The following is a 13,572-nucleotide window of genomic DNA, read 5'->3' as shown; positions in this document are numbered from 1 at the left end:
CAAACATGAATAAAAAGCTTAATAAACAACAGATTAAACTATTGGACAAAAGTATTTCATATACAGAGGTTGTTACACAAATAAACAAGCTTAAATCAAACAAAGCACTGGGTAATGATGGTATTATACCAGAGATATATAAAATCCTTTCTAAATGTACATATTCATTAATACATAAGGTTTTTATTTTGGCCCAAAATGAGCTAATAACCCCCCCCCCCCATCTTGGCAATATACATTTATTTCACCAATTTAAAAACCTAATAAAGATCCAACTAGATGTACTTCATATCGACCCATCTCATTACTTAATGTTGATTATAAAATGTTTATGAGTATTTTTGCTGATAGATTGAAGACAATCATACCTGGCATTATAGATATAGATCAGACAGGCTTCATTGTAAATAGAAATACTTTTGATAATATAAGGAGAACTCTAACATTAATTGATTTTGCAAATAGGAAAAAAAAAGATTTAACACTTATTAGTCTTGATATAAGTTCAGCATTTGATTCAGTAAGTTGGGACTATCTGTTTACCTTACTGAAGTGCACAAACTTCTCAGATGCATTTGTAAATCTAATTGAGCATTTATACAAAGGAACATTGGCTTATATTAAGGTAGGAACATATGTCTCACAAAAAATACCCATTTTAAAAGGTACAAAACAAGGGTGTCCACTCTCTCCACTATTATTCACTTTAATAATGGAGCCTTGGGCTAATTTGATCAGAAACAGTACTGACATAGAGGGTTTTGAAATAGATGAAAATACAACATCTAAAATTCAACTTTTTGCAGATGATGTTCTAATTACATCAGCAGGATCTAATTCTTCTATGCAGTCTCTATTTGATAAAATGATGAATTTTAAAAGTATTTCTGGTTTAATATTCAATGAAGAAAAATCTAAAATACTACCTATATACACATGAAAAAATATTCTCATTAGTGATTTTACTAAATATGTACCCAATTCAGGTCAGATAACTTATTTAGGTATAATATTATCTAAAGATATTAAATCTATTATATATAATAATTATAATACCTGTTTTCTTAATATACAAAATCTTTTTAATACCTGGAATAATATGTTTTTTACTATGGAAGAGAGACTTACAATTATTAAAATGATAATATTCCCCAAGATTTTATACTTAATACAATCAATAATACTTCCACCTACAAAAATAATTATCAAAAAACTGAATACACTAATGTTAAATTTCCTATGGGCACCTAATAGACTTAGGATTGCATTAAAGAAACATACTAATAGCTGGTCTCAAGGGGGTATTTCTTTTCCAGACTTTAATTTATATACTATCTCTTCTATTGTAAAAGTTATTACTTTATTAATAGATCAGTCATATGTTGCAAAATGGAAAGATTACTGGGAGCTAATTAGTATGCACTTCATGAAAATCTCCTTAACACATAAAAATATGATTGTAAATAACTCCATGTTATGGTTACTAAAGGAATTTTGTACTTCACCTATTACACCTAAACATATAGTTAGTTACCCATTAAACATTATTATTAGCTATCATAACTTTATATTCATGCATCCTAAATATAGGGAATGGAATTTTATTATATTTCCTATAATGTATACTCGGGGTATGGTTGTGTCATCTACTTCTGAAGGAACCCATTTAGCTATAGATAATGATCTAAAGTACTGGTATCAGTTGATATCTGATAATAAAGTTAAACATCTAGATTTCTTAAAACAAGAATTTGATCTAAGAGAAACTTGCTGGTTAGAGGTTCAGACCTTTAGACAACATCTCATTGATAAAATAGATCTAATGTCTATAACAGTTAAACAATCTATTCCAACACTGATTGATTACTTGATATTAAATTTACAACATAAAGTTTCTGATAAAGGAAAGCTTTCATACATACATAAAATTATCAGACAAGAAACTTTTACAGTGTAGATACCTACTGGAATTATTTCACTTCCATTAATGGGGACCCACCAAATCAACAAGATAAACAATATATATTGGAATCTGCCTACAAAACTACGTCTTCCATTGTCTGGAGACTTTTACATGGAAATTTTACATAGATCTTTTATACACCTTTGATGATGAATAAAATAAATAATAAAGATAATCTATGTAAAAGATGTAATGTAGAAATTAATGCTGACTGGGCTCATATGTTTTATGACTGTATAAAATTGAAAGAATATTGGAAGTCAATTAATGAATTTTTGCAGGCTCTTTTACAGATAATTTCATTATTTCTAAATCTCTTATATTATTCAACACACCTGTACCTCAAAGTGTTAAAAAGATTAAGCTTCCCTTGTTATGGTCTATTCTAGCAGTGGCTAGGAAAATAATAACCAGAAATTGGATTTCAGATACACCTCCTTCGTTCAATGAATTTAAAAATGTTATGAATATAGTGTGCCATATGGAAATAAACACAATAAGGTCAAGAACAACTAGAAAAACATCTTATTATATTGTATGGGATAATTTACAAAACCTGTTAAAAAAATCTTAACTTCAATAGCATGGTATTTTAGTTTAATTGATCTGATTGTAGTGGATGTCTTTGTAAATACTTTGGTTGTTTTGTTGAATGTTATAATCATATCTATTTTAATTACTTGTATAAAATTGTTATGATATTTCTCTTGTATGTTAAAACAATAAACTTGTTTTAAAAAAAAAAAGAATTCATAAAAAGACTTCAAGAATACAAATCTCTTCAAATTCTATGCTGAAGCCTTAAAAATTGCTTATAACACCACCACCCAAGATTTTGTGTCAGCAGATAGATTTATTAAGGAGTTTTCTATCCACATAAATAAATGTATAGAATCAGCAGCCCAATTCACATGCATACATAATGGGAAATTTAAAAGCAAACCATCCTGGTGGTCCACTAATGTAAATAAAATCTACGGTAAAATGAAAAAAAGCAGACATAAGGACCCATCAAGTCAAGGAAACTATTAGGAATTTGCCTAAGAATTTTAAAAATACTATTAGATCTATTAAAGGGGGCCATGAATTCAGGTTGGCATCTGAACCCAAAGACAATCACAAATCCCTCTTTAGTTATGTAGAAAAACTAGGAAACAACATGCAACAAATGTATAGAACACATGCTAAATGACAAAACCTACTCAGACCCTGTGGATATTGCCAAATAAATTTAGTACACATTTCACTCATGGTATGACTGTCTAAAGCCATATGATCAAATTAGGTGATTAGTAAAACACAAGTTCCAAACAGAGAAGTCACCGCAATGCCCAGAAATCCACGGAAGTACACTTTATTAAATAAAAAAAACAAAAGACTAAGCGCTTTTGCCTACTTGCATTTAGGCATCATTAGAGTCAAATTCACATTTCCATTAGTTCCCTTATAAAGCATTGTTTAATTGAATGACATAGTTAAAGAAACAACAAATGTCAATCCCCTTCTTAAAGGTATACCACCAGGCTGCATATATTAAATATGGTTAACAATTCTTAAAGAATGTAAAACCAATAAAAAACTTACATCACCTATGTAGTATATCAAACGTACATCAACCTTAACTTCAGTAAGCTAGTATTAGAGCAACTGTCATTTATACGTGGGAATACTGTGGCATTGAGTCTCATCTGCTACATAGTCTCCCTGAATTTCAGTAACGTTTTAAAATCATCCCCCTCTCATTATGCACCACTCTATCTACAATAAAAAATAAACCTTTTTAAAACCCTCACTTTCATCACTGTGGCAAAAAAGCTAATTAGTGGTCTTTTTGTTCTTAGTATCCCTCAAATGTTTTGCCATCCTGTCACGTAACCTTTGTCTGGTTTTCCCTACATAAAATGCAGGACAACACCCACATAGGGCAATGTATACCACCATGTTAGTGTTACAAGTAGTTTGCCCAAGACACTGTATGGCCCTGCTGTAACCTTGAATAGTCACGTATGGAACTCCATGTATGTATCTACAATATTTACACGTTACATTTACTCATTAATGAATTATATGGCTTTATAACATGGTCCTTGTTCTTCTTGAATATTTCCTATAAATTATTTCCTCTACTGTACGTCACTACAGGACGTTTGCCAATTTTCTTTTTCAACTCACTTGTTATATTTAAGTCCTAACAGTTCATAATAACCCCCTTCAATACTGTCGCCTCTTGGTTAAAAGGCAATACCAGTACTTTATTTTGTGATGTTGCAGGGGTTGAATTTGGTTTGGCACCTGTATTCATTAATAAAATAGGTTTTTATAAATCCCTTTGTTTTTTTTTTTTTTGTATCTCATTTCTAATTTTAATCAATAAATGGGATGAGTATCCCATGTTAAGGAACTAACCAATTAAATTTGACATCTCCATTTCAAATGTATAATCATCATTAACCAACCTAGAGAGGTGAACCATTTGCCCTTTTATAACCCCTCTCTTCTGGTGGGCAGGGTGGCAGCTATCAAAGTGTAACAACATGTTAGAAAAAGTTTTCTTTCTAAAAATGTTAGAGCACAATTCTTTAGTTCACAAATGTTTGTAAAGCAGGATGTCCAAGAACTCTGTTTCCTGGATCCCTACTTTATATGTAAATTCCAAATTTTAAGCTTGACATTACTAGGGTTTTAACGAGTTAAAATTGTTTACAAGGCAGGTAAATCTGACCCTGTTTTTTGATGCTAAAAGTTATTCTAATATGTGTGATAATATGAAATTTAAAAGGAAAAGCACCTTTATGCCAGTGCAGAATGCTGTTATTAACACATTTGAACAAACGTGAAGTTGAAATTAGAAAAGTTTTGTGAAAACCCACTGTTTTTGTTGATAACTTGTCTGTTAATGAAAGTGGCTTTCACATTGTGAGCTGAATCAAGACATTATAGGGTTATGAAACCCGACAAAGGGGGAGGGGCAGTAGTAATGTTGCAATGCAATCATAAAATGTATGATATTCTTAATGATGACAAAGTTTATGACAGGGTGTACATTAATGAAGTAAATAGGGCATATACGAAAATTGATTGGTGGCTATATGATTCTTTTTGTCAGTATGTTACTGATTCTAGTGAATTGCATTTTTTAAATGTGGAATTTCTGGTAATTCCGACAATATTTGGTATTCCTAAAATCCATAAGGATACCAACAATCCTCCATTTAGACCCATTGTAGCTGCTAGATATTCAAAGACTGAACCTCTGGCTGCTTATATGAAAGTTTATTGCAAGAAGGCATTAACTAGCAAAGCACATATTCTGAAAAATTCTTGGTACTATCTAGAATTACTTAAGGATACACCCAAAGATGGTGATTATATTTTTATTACTATTGACATTGTCAGTTTATTACTCTTATTCCCCACAAGATTGGATTGGAATTTTTCAGTGAAAGTCTGTTAAATGTAGAAGGCATACATAATATAAAAATAAATCTTTTAATTCACATGATGGAAACAGTATTGAACAACGTTTTTGTATTTTGAAGGGGAACATTTTTAGCAGAAGTCAGGAGTAGCTATGGGGGGCAAAATGTGCTCCCATTTACGCTAACTTAGATTAGCTGAATGGGAAAATAAGTTTGTTTTCGATTCCCCTTTCAAGAATGACATTATTTTATGGGTACATTTCCTGGATGATATTTTAATCCTGTGGTGGGGTACTGAGGAAAGAACTCATGAAATTGTTTGTTATTTAAATAACACCACCAATTTCTTGGAATTTACATATAAAGTAGGGGTCCAGGAAACAGACATCCTGCTTTACAAACATTTGCAAACTAAAGAATTGTGCTCTAATATTTTTAGAAAGAAAACTTTTTTGAACATGTTGTTGCACTTTGATAGCTGCCACCCTGCCCACCAGAAGAGAGAGGTTATAAAAGGACAAATGGTTCGCCTCTCTAGATTGGTTAGTGATGATTATACATTTGAAATGGAGATGTCAAATTTAATTGGTTTGTTCCTTAACAGGAGATACCCATCCCGTTTATTGACTAAAATTAGAAATGAGATACGAAAAAAATGAAGGGATTTATATACACCTATTTTATTAATGAATACAGGTGTCAAGCAAAATTCAACCCCTGCAACGACACAAAATAAAGTATTGGTATTGGCTTTTAACCAAGTGATGACAGTACTGAAGGGGGTTATTATGAACTGTTGGGACTTAACTATAAAACGTGAGTTGAACAAGAAACTTCACGAACGTAGTGTAGTGACCTATAGTACAGGAAATAATTTCAGGGAAATATTCGAGAAGAACAAGGACCATGTTATAAAGCCATATAATTCGTTAACGAGTAAATGTAACGTGTAAATATTGTAGATACATACATAAAGGTCCATACGTGACTATTCAGGGATATATCAGGACCATACAGTGTCCTGGGAGAACTACTTGTAACACTAAAATGGTGGTATACATTGCCCTATGTGGGAGTTGCCCTGCATTTTTTGTAGGGAAAACCACATGAAGTCTACGTGACAGGATGGCAGAATTGAGGGATATTCAGAACAAAAAGACGATTAATGCACTTTTTTGCCACAGTGACATGTGTGAGGGTTTTAAAAAGTTTTTATTTTTTATTGTAGATAGAGTGGTGTATAATGAGGGGGGGTGATTTTAAAACGTTACTGGAATTCAGAATGATTATGTGGCAGATGAGACTCAATGCCACAGTATCCTCAAGTATAAATGACAGTTGCTCTATTACTAGCTTACTGAAATTAAGGTTGATGCAAGTTTGATAGACTGCGTAGGTGATGTATTTTAACAAGTTTTTATTGGATTTACATTATTTAAGCATTTTTAATCATATTTAATATATGCAGCCTGATGCTGTATCTTTAAGAAGGGGATTGACACTTGTTGTTTAATTAACTATGTCATTCAATTAAACAGTACTATATAAGGGAACTAATGGAAATGTGAATTTGACTCTGATGATGCCTAAATGTAAATCGGTGAAAGTGCTTAGTCTTTTGTTTTTTTATTTAATAAAGTGTACTTCCAGATTTCTGGGCATTGTGGTGACTTCTCTGTTTGGAACTAAAGCCATATGATCCCTGCATTATCACTAAAGGACATATATTGAATGTGACGTTCAAAATTAGGAACACTTCTAACATGAGACTGGATAACATACCCATTTGTTTAATAAACAGTACCAAACATGACCTCGCAGAACCTCTACATAAATTACTTAATCTGAGCCTGACTGCAGGCTCAATCCCAGAAGTTTGGCATATAACACCACTCCATAAAGGTGGCTCTGTAACTAAGCCTAGAAACTTATTGTATAAGACCCATCAGTCTGTTGAGTCTTTTTTGTAAGGACATGGAGCATGTTATAATAGACTTGATTAACATTGTCATCAAAAATCTTATCAGGCTAGATCCACAACAGTTTAGTTTTAACTTCTTTTTGAAAGTAACATAATCTGTTTACAGTGGTCACACTCTACACACACTTACCTTGATTCAGCCATGACATTTGACAGCATCCTCTCTGGTAACATAATTAATAAACTAGGTGCTTTACAAATAGATTACTATGTGGTAAAATGGAAAGCAAATCGGCTAAAAGACATAACCCACAAGTTATGGGTGGCAGGGGCAGCATCGGAGAACATGAAAGTGACCAGTGGTGTCTCACAGAGCTCAGTGGTGGAATTTGGTGTTTACTTCTCAGACCTATACACTAAAAGTCAAGACCTGTGGTTAGCCAAGTTTGGAAAATGGCTGCAAATAGGGAGTCATCATCAAATCCTTCTCTGGCACACAAGCCCTCTAGCAAGAATGTACACTTACAGATGCCTGTTACATTAAAATGAGCTGAAATTAAATGCTAGAAAATTCAACATTGCCACATGTAGCAGACAGTCCATCCCCCCAGCATACAGCATTGACAATAACCCACTTCAAAATGAAAATGTAGTTACAGACCTTGGAATCTGGGTTGATCATTTTCTCTCCTTTACCACCATGTAGCAACAGTTGTCAGGAAATCCTTCAACATGGCACAGGTGATCACCAAGGGAATATTATCCATATCAAGAGGTTATTTTCCCCTTGTATTCAGCACTCATCAGACCAATTATAGAATACAATTCCCCCTTTATAATGTACCTCACTTGTTGTGAAAAGCTGTTGGAGAGACACTAGAATTTCCTAAAAAAGGATCATAGGCTTAAAATCCCTGAGCTATCAGAAATGACTAGAAGTATGTTCCTTCTTTTTTGTGTCCTATAGGCTCCTTAAAGGAGACCTATGTCTTTCCTTGAGAGCAGTTAGGGACCCAGTAGCCCAGAATTTCTTGTACTTTCATAAATCAAGCAGTCTCACAGATCTAAATTTGCTTCAGTAGCTAAATAAACAAAAGTAGAAGGAAAGATTCATTAACTCCCTCTCCTCTTGAAGGGACTCTTCCTGAAGATAATTTGTATGATATGTTATCTTCATATAAATGGGACCTTGAGAATTGGATGTGTGTTCATAAATTCACCCCAGCCATGAATGGCAAAACCCTCCTAGAGAAGGGAGGTATAGGACAGATTGTGAACTAGCAAGGTATAATAATCACAAGACTATGTAGCCTTCAACTTTCTATAATATTTTTTTTTAATTTCAAGCCCTGTATGCATTCCAAATCCAAGAATTTAGTAAATAAGTAAGTGGATGGTAGAGAGACAAGTGTGCCTCTATATTTTCTCTTAACTGTAAGTATTAAAATATAAAAATCAATGTAGGCTTGATGTCTAATTGGTTAAGTGGAATATAAAATAACAGTGCTTTGAAGAATTAAAATGCAGCATGTGATACATTTAAACTTATACTGTCTCTGTATGATGATAAAATGACAATTGTGTGCCAGATAATGCTTCACATAGAACTCTCTCATTTCTTTTGTTAATCATTTGTATCTTTGCTAGTAATAGCTATTTAAATTGAGAAACTGAGATGAAAATGGCAAAGTGCTATTTAAAGATGTTAGCTCATTATTATGAATAAAGAGAACAAGTCACAGTTCAAGTTCCCGCACTTAACATTACTTCACATATTAGCTTTGTTGTTCTATCTACTGATCTTTTGAAAGAAAAGTGGTTAAGCACAATGCCTAGGAGGTCTTAAAGTATACGTTTACTGATGTTTGCATTAAATATTAAGCTGCCTTGGAAGAAACAACAGAAAACAGTATTGTAAAATAAAGTGTTGTGAAGAACCTGGGTGTAATTTTTACCAGCTGAATGACAGTAAACTATAAAGGTATGTGAGATTGTATATGACCTTCAAAGTTTAATTATGCCTCATCCTTTCTAGGGTCAAGCTGTTGCACAACTTTGTTATACTGTTCCCAATGTTACCGTTTTTGGAACAGCTTCCTCATTTAAGCATGAAGCAATCAAAGACTCCCTAACGTACCTGTTTGACAGAAACAGTGATTATGTCCAAGAAGTAAAACGGTAAGAACATTATAGCTTATTCAGATATATGCAGATTTTTAAGGTACCAGTGAATTGCCTCCTTATGAATAAATAGAAATCATCTGTGATGTGAAACTGGAAGAATTTGTTTGTGTCTTTTGGCTTTTCTCGGTTAGTCAACTGGAAGAATAATATGGAATATTTGTTAAATTAAAAAAAATGCAAACATGTACAGTATATACACACATATGCACACATTCACTCATACATGAAAGCACAGACACACACACACACACACACACACACACACACACACACACACACACACACACACACACACACACACAACCCCCCTGCCTGGCGTACTCTTACCACTGCTCCTACACATTGTATTACTAAAAATCATTTCCCTAACAGTACTAATAGCAAGATGACACTTGACAGGCAGTGTGCTCTGTCTGCCTTCACAACTCAGGCTGATAGGCAGTAACATTTTTATATAAAGGTGAATAGTGAGTAGTTATTTCAGGAAAATTGCCTATTTTGCTGTTTGTCAGGAGCTGTGGAAGAAAACAGGCTATGTGTGCAATTTTGTTGATAGTGCTGTTAAGGTTTTACATTTTAACATATGCTGGTACCTTACTGCATGCCCTTTCAGTCTAAGTGTTTAAGCATTTTTACTCTGTATTTTCTTTTCTCAGTACTTGGCAGGCTTATGTAAGCGGGGTACACAGCCAACAATCTTGAAGAGGTGAACATCTATGTATTTTGTCACGTCCATAAAGATGCAAAAATGCAGCACTGCATCAACACATGATGAGTGCGAGGTGAAGGAGAAACAGGAGCATTTCCTTTAATGTTAAGGCATCTGTACTGCAGAGTAAGCCTTGTCATTCTATCTGCAAAATGTAGGGAGTGCTTTTCTTCTTATATAACATCAAATGGCCAGCACTGTCTAGTTACTGCCCTAAGACAGTATATGTTAAGAAACTAAACAGTTTAATGTGTAAATCAGTGACTATGCAAAATGACAATGTTACTCTTCCACTGGAATCTTGGAACTTATCAGCTTTGATAATGATTACATGATCTGCTTCTAATCAGCAGATGCTGCATTAGATGTTTGTGATACTTTACATGCTATTATCTTAAATTGGTAACAGCATATGTTTAACAGATACAGGAATGAAACTCCTTATTTCTAAATGCTGCAGTCATTTTAGCAGTAATTTTGATTTCATGGATATTTTATTTTATTTTATTTTAAATTTGTTTACTGGGAGAGTGGCTTGATCTTAGTGGACAAATTGCAGACATAGCCTGGGTGATAATATCCCAATGAAGGGAAACACAAGAGAAGAAATTATATACACAATTTTTTCAAATGAGAGAGAAAGACAAGTCCAAAACAGGTGGGCACAGGGGTTTACTATCAGTTGTGCGCATGCCAAGCTGTCGGCACTTATTTTACTGAAAATCAGATTGTCGATTGCACAATGTCAAGTCCATGGGGCAGTTGAACACACTTATGTGAATGCAGTAGTGCATTCGCATAAGTGTGTTTGACAAACTCGACAAACTCTACAGAGATTACAGTGCAGTGGGGAGTGGAATTTCATCCATATCCCCACTGTAGTGTGATCTCGGTGTTGGAATATATTATTAGCAGGGGTTGTGGGGAGCACAGCCCACACAGCAAAAACTTTGATTTACATCAGCTCCTATATGGATATCACGTGATGTTTTCGGTGACAATGTCGACTCAAATGTGTCGATCATTTGGGTCGACATTGTTTAGGAGTGGAGAGTCCGGTTTTGGTGTTTACTTTCACTACTGCGAATGGCAAATGTTTTGCCTTTTGCAGTAATGATAGTAAACCAGGCACAGGTGCTAGTAATACACTTATTAAGCATAATTTGTTGTACAATATTGTAAAAGCAGTAGGATTAATCCTATCCCGGAAAAAGAGAAAAAGAGTTTGAGGAAGTAGTGTGAAAGTAGAGATTTCAGTAGAAGTAGCTTTTTTAAAAATGTTTTTGGTCATCTCTGAACTGATTATTACCATACAGACTGTGAGTGTCCTATGACTGTACAGGGTCTATCAACCATTCTCCTTCTCCTTGCCCTCTCAGACTTCCTCTAGTACTGCTAGGGGTGGTGGTCCATCAGTTGCCTGAACTGATAATTAAACCCAGGTCAGCTGGGCTGCTGTTATGGTTTTATCCCTCTGTGCCATCAGAGCAACCCTTCAACAGAAGTATCTTGATGACAAGATTAGGAGAAGAGATGGTGAATGCAGAAGAGATGTTAGTATGATTTATGAGATGTGGTCTTTTGGCTGCCATTGACAATTAGCTTGTTATGTGTTTTTGAGTTTGACGTTGAAATTTAGTGTGGGAGGGGAATTCTTTTAGATAAGTTGGTAGTGTATCCCACAGTTTGTGAGCTAGATTGGAGAAGGATTGCTTGGTGCAGTGTAAATTAGTTTTATTTATTTATTTCACATTTGTTAACTGGGTTGGTCCAGCTGGGTAAGAATTTACCCTTTTTCAGTGGAGACCTGAAGGGAAAAGCCCCAAACAGTCATACAAATACATACAAATAGAGACAAATTAACAATATTAAAGAGCAAAATTGCAAGTGTTATCATATTGGTATGAATTGTGAGCATCATCTTTGGCTGTATGCTGAAATTTTAAGAGCGTGTTTGTGTGGTAGTGGGGAAAAAAGATTCAGAAACAAGGATTTTGCAGAGCAGGGAAGACTAGCAGCAGGTCCAACTTTGTTTGATTGGTTGCCATCCTTAGATGTGCCTGTCGAGATGAATTTGTAATAAAGTAAATTTTAATGAAAATTGATTGTAGGGTGATTTTTTATGCTGTTGCAATGATGGCTAAACTGTATTTTAACAGGGCCAAGTTTATTCCTTTGTCTGTAGCTGTGCTTGTTAAGACTATAAGATAGATGTATATATTTATTGCCCAGAAAAGTAAATAGTTGAGTTTCTTAAATGTTTTTTCAATGTGGTTCTGGAGGTTCAGAGTTTGGTTTAGCCAAATTCCCAAGTACTTGAATGACAAAGTTGTTATGGGGGAGTTGTTTATATTTTTGATGTTAAGTGTATTGGAAGCTTTGGCTAGTGTTTTGTGAACATTGAAGATAAATGATGTTGTTTTAGTGGCATCTAATAATAGTCTGTACTGGAGGCACCATTTGTTGAGTAAGTGTAGGTTATTCTGGGAGTTTTCTTTGTGTCTGACAATGTGATTAATTTGATCTAAAGATGACCATGTCATCAGTGTATAATATGGTTGGTATTTAAAGAAAGTCTTAAGGCAATTTATTAATGAAAATCGAGAAAACTAGAGGTGCAAAAATGGACCCTTGAGGGCCACCTTTGAGGGAGTGGTGCTGAGTTAGAGAAAGTGTTTTCTACTTTTACTTTGTAGTATCTGTTTGAAAAGAAGGTTTTTGAACTAGGGAAGCGAGTCTTCACTTATGCCAGTCTCAATACATTTATTCAGCAGTAGCAAGTGGTCTGTGAGGTCAAATGCTTTTGTTAGGTCTATGAAAATTTCCCTAAAGTTTCCATTGACCAGGTTATTGAGGATTTCATTTGTTAGGGTCCATAGTGCTATCAAGTTACTATGATGTCACTCCCTCTAAAAAACTGTTATTTTTGACAGACGATTATATTAATGGATGTATTCAGACATTTGACGTGGATTATTTTTGTAGTATTTCTCCAAGTGTGGAAAGTATAGGGTTAGATAAAAATGCAAAGAATTTTCTCAGTTCTGTTATTTTAGATAGGTGTTGTTAGGACATCTTTCCAAATATTAGTCATGATGTTGCTTGCTAGACACAATATGTAAAGGTGAGGAAGGAAGGCGGCTATGAAATTTTTGCACAGATGAATAAACCAGGTGTAGAGATTGTTGAAGACAGGTGCATAATCAGTAGGGATTTGATCAAGTAGTGTTTCAATATCTTTTACATTTTTTTGCTGTTCTTATAAGCCTACAAATGTGGGCAGAGGTCTGTGGGATATTGAAATATCAAAGAAACAGAGGATGGAATTCATTACTTACATAAGTGCATAAGGGCCAAAGAGTGTAATCAAAGTAGA

At 34.1% G+C, this 13,572-nt stretch overlaps 1 protein-coding gene across 2 annotated transcripts in view; it reads left to right on the top strand.

The window, feature by feature from the left end:
- Nucleotides 1-13,572, top strand: part of VAT1L (vesicle amine transport 1 like) — a 1,089,685-nt gene that overhangs the window by 397,649 nt on the left and 678,464 nt on the right. For both annotated transcript variants that reach the window (XM_044081809.1, XR_006366076.1), the window contains exon 4: nucleotides 9,339-9,481. In XM_044081809.1, coding sequence (XP_043937744.1) covers nucleotides 9,339-9,481 — 143 coding nt within the window. The remainder of the gene's footprint in view (nucleotides 1-9,338; nucleotides 9,482-13,572) is intronic.

Source organism: Protopterus annectens, chromosome 8.part1 (assembly GCF_019279795.1).
Source record: "Protopterus annectens isolate FY-2018-M chromosome 8.part1, PAN1.0, whole genome shotgun sequence".
NCBI classification, from domain to species: Eukaryota; Metazoa; Chordata; order Ceratodontiformes; family Protopteridae; genus Protopterus; species Protopterus annectens.
This window is presented reverse-complemented; position numbering and strand designations above follow the sequence as displayed.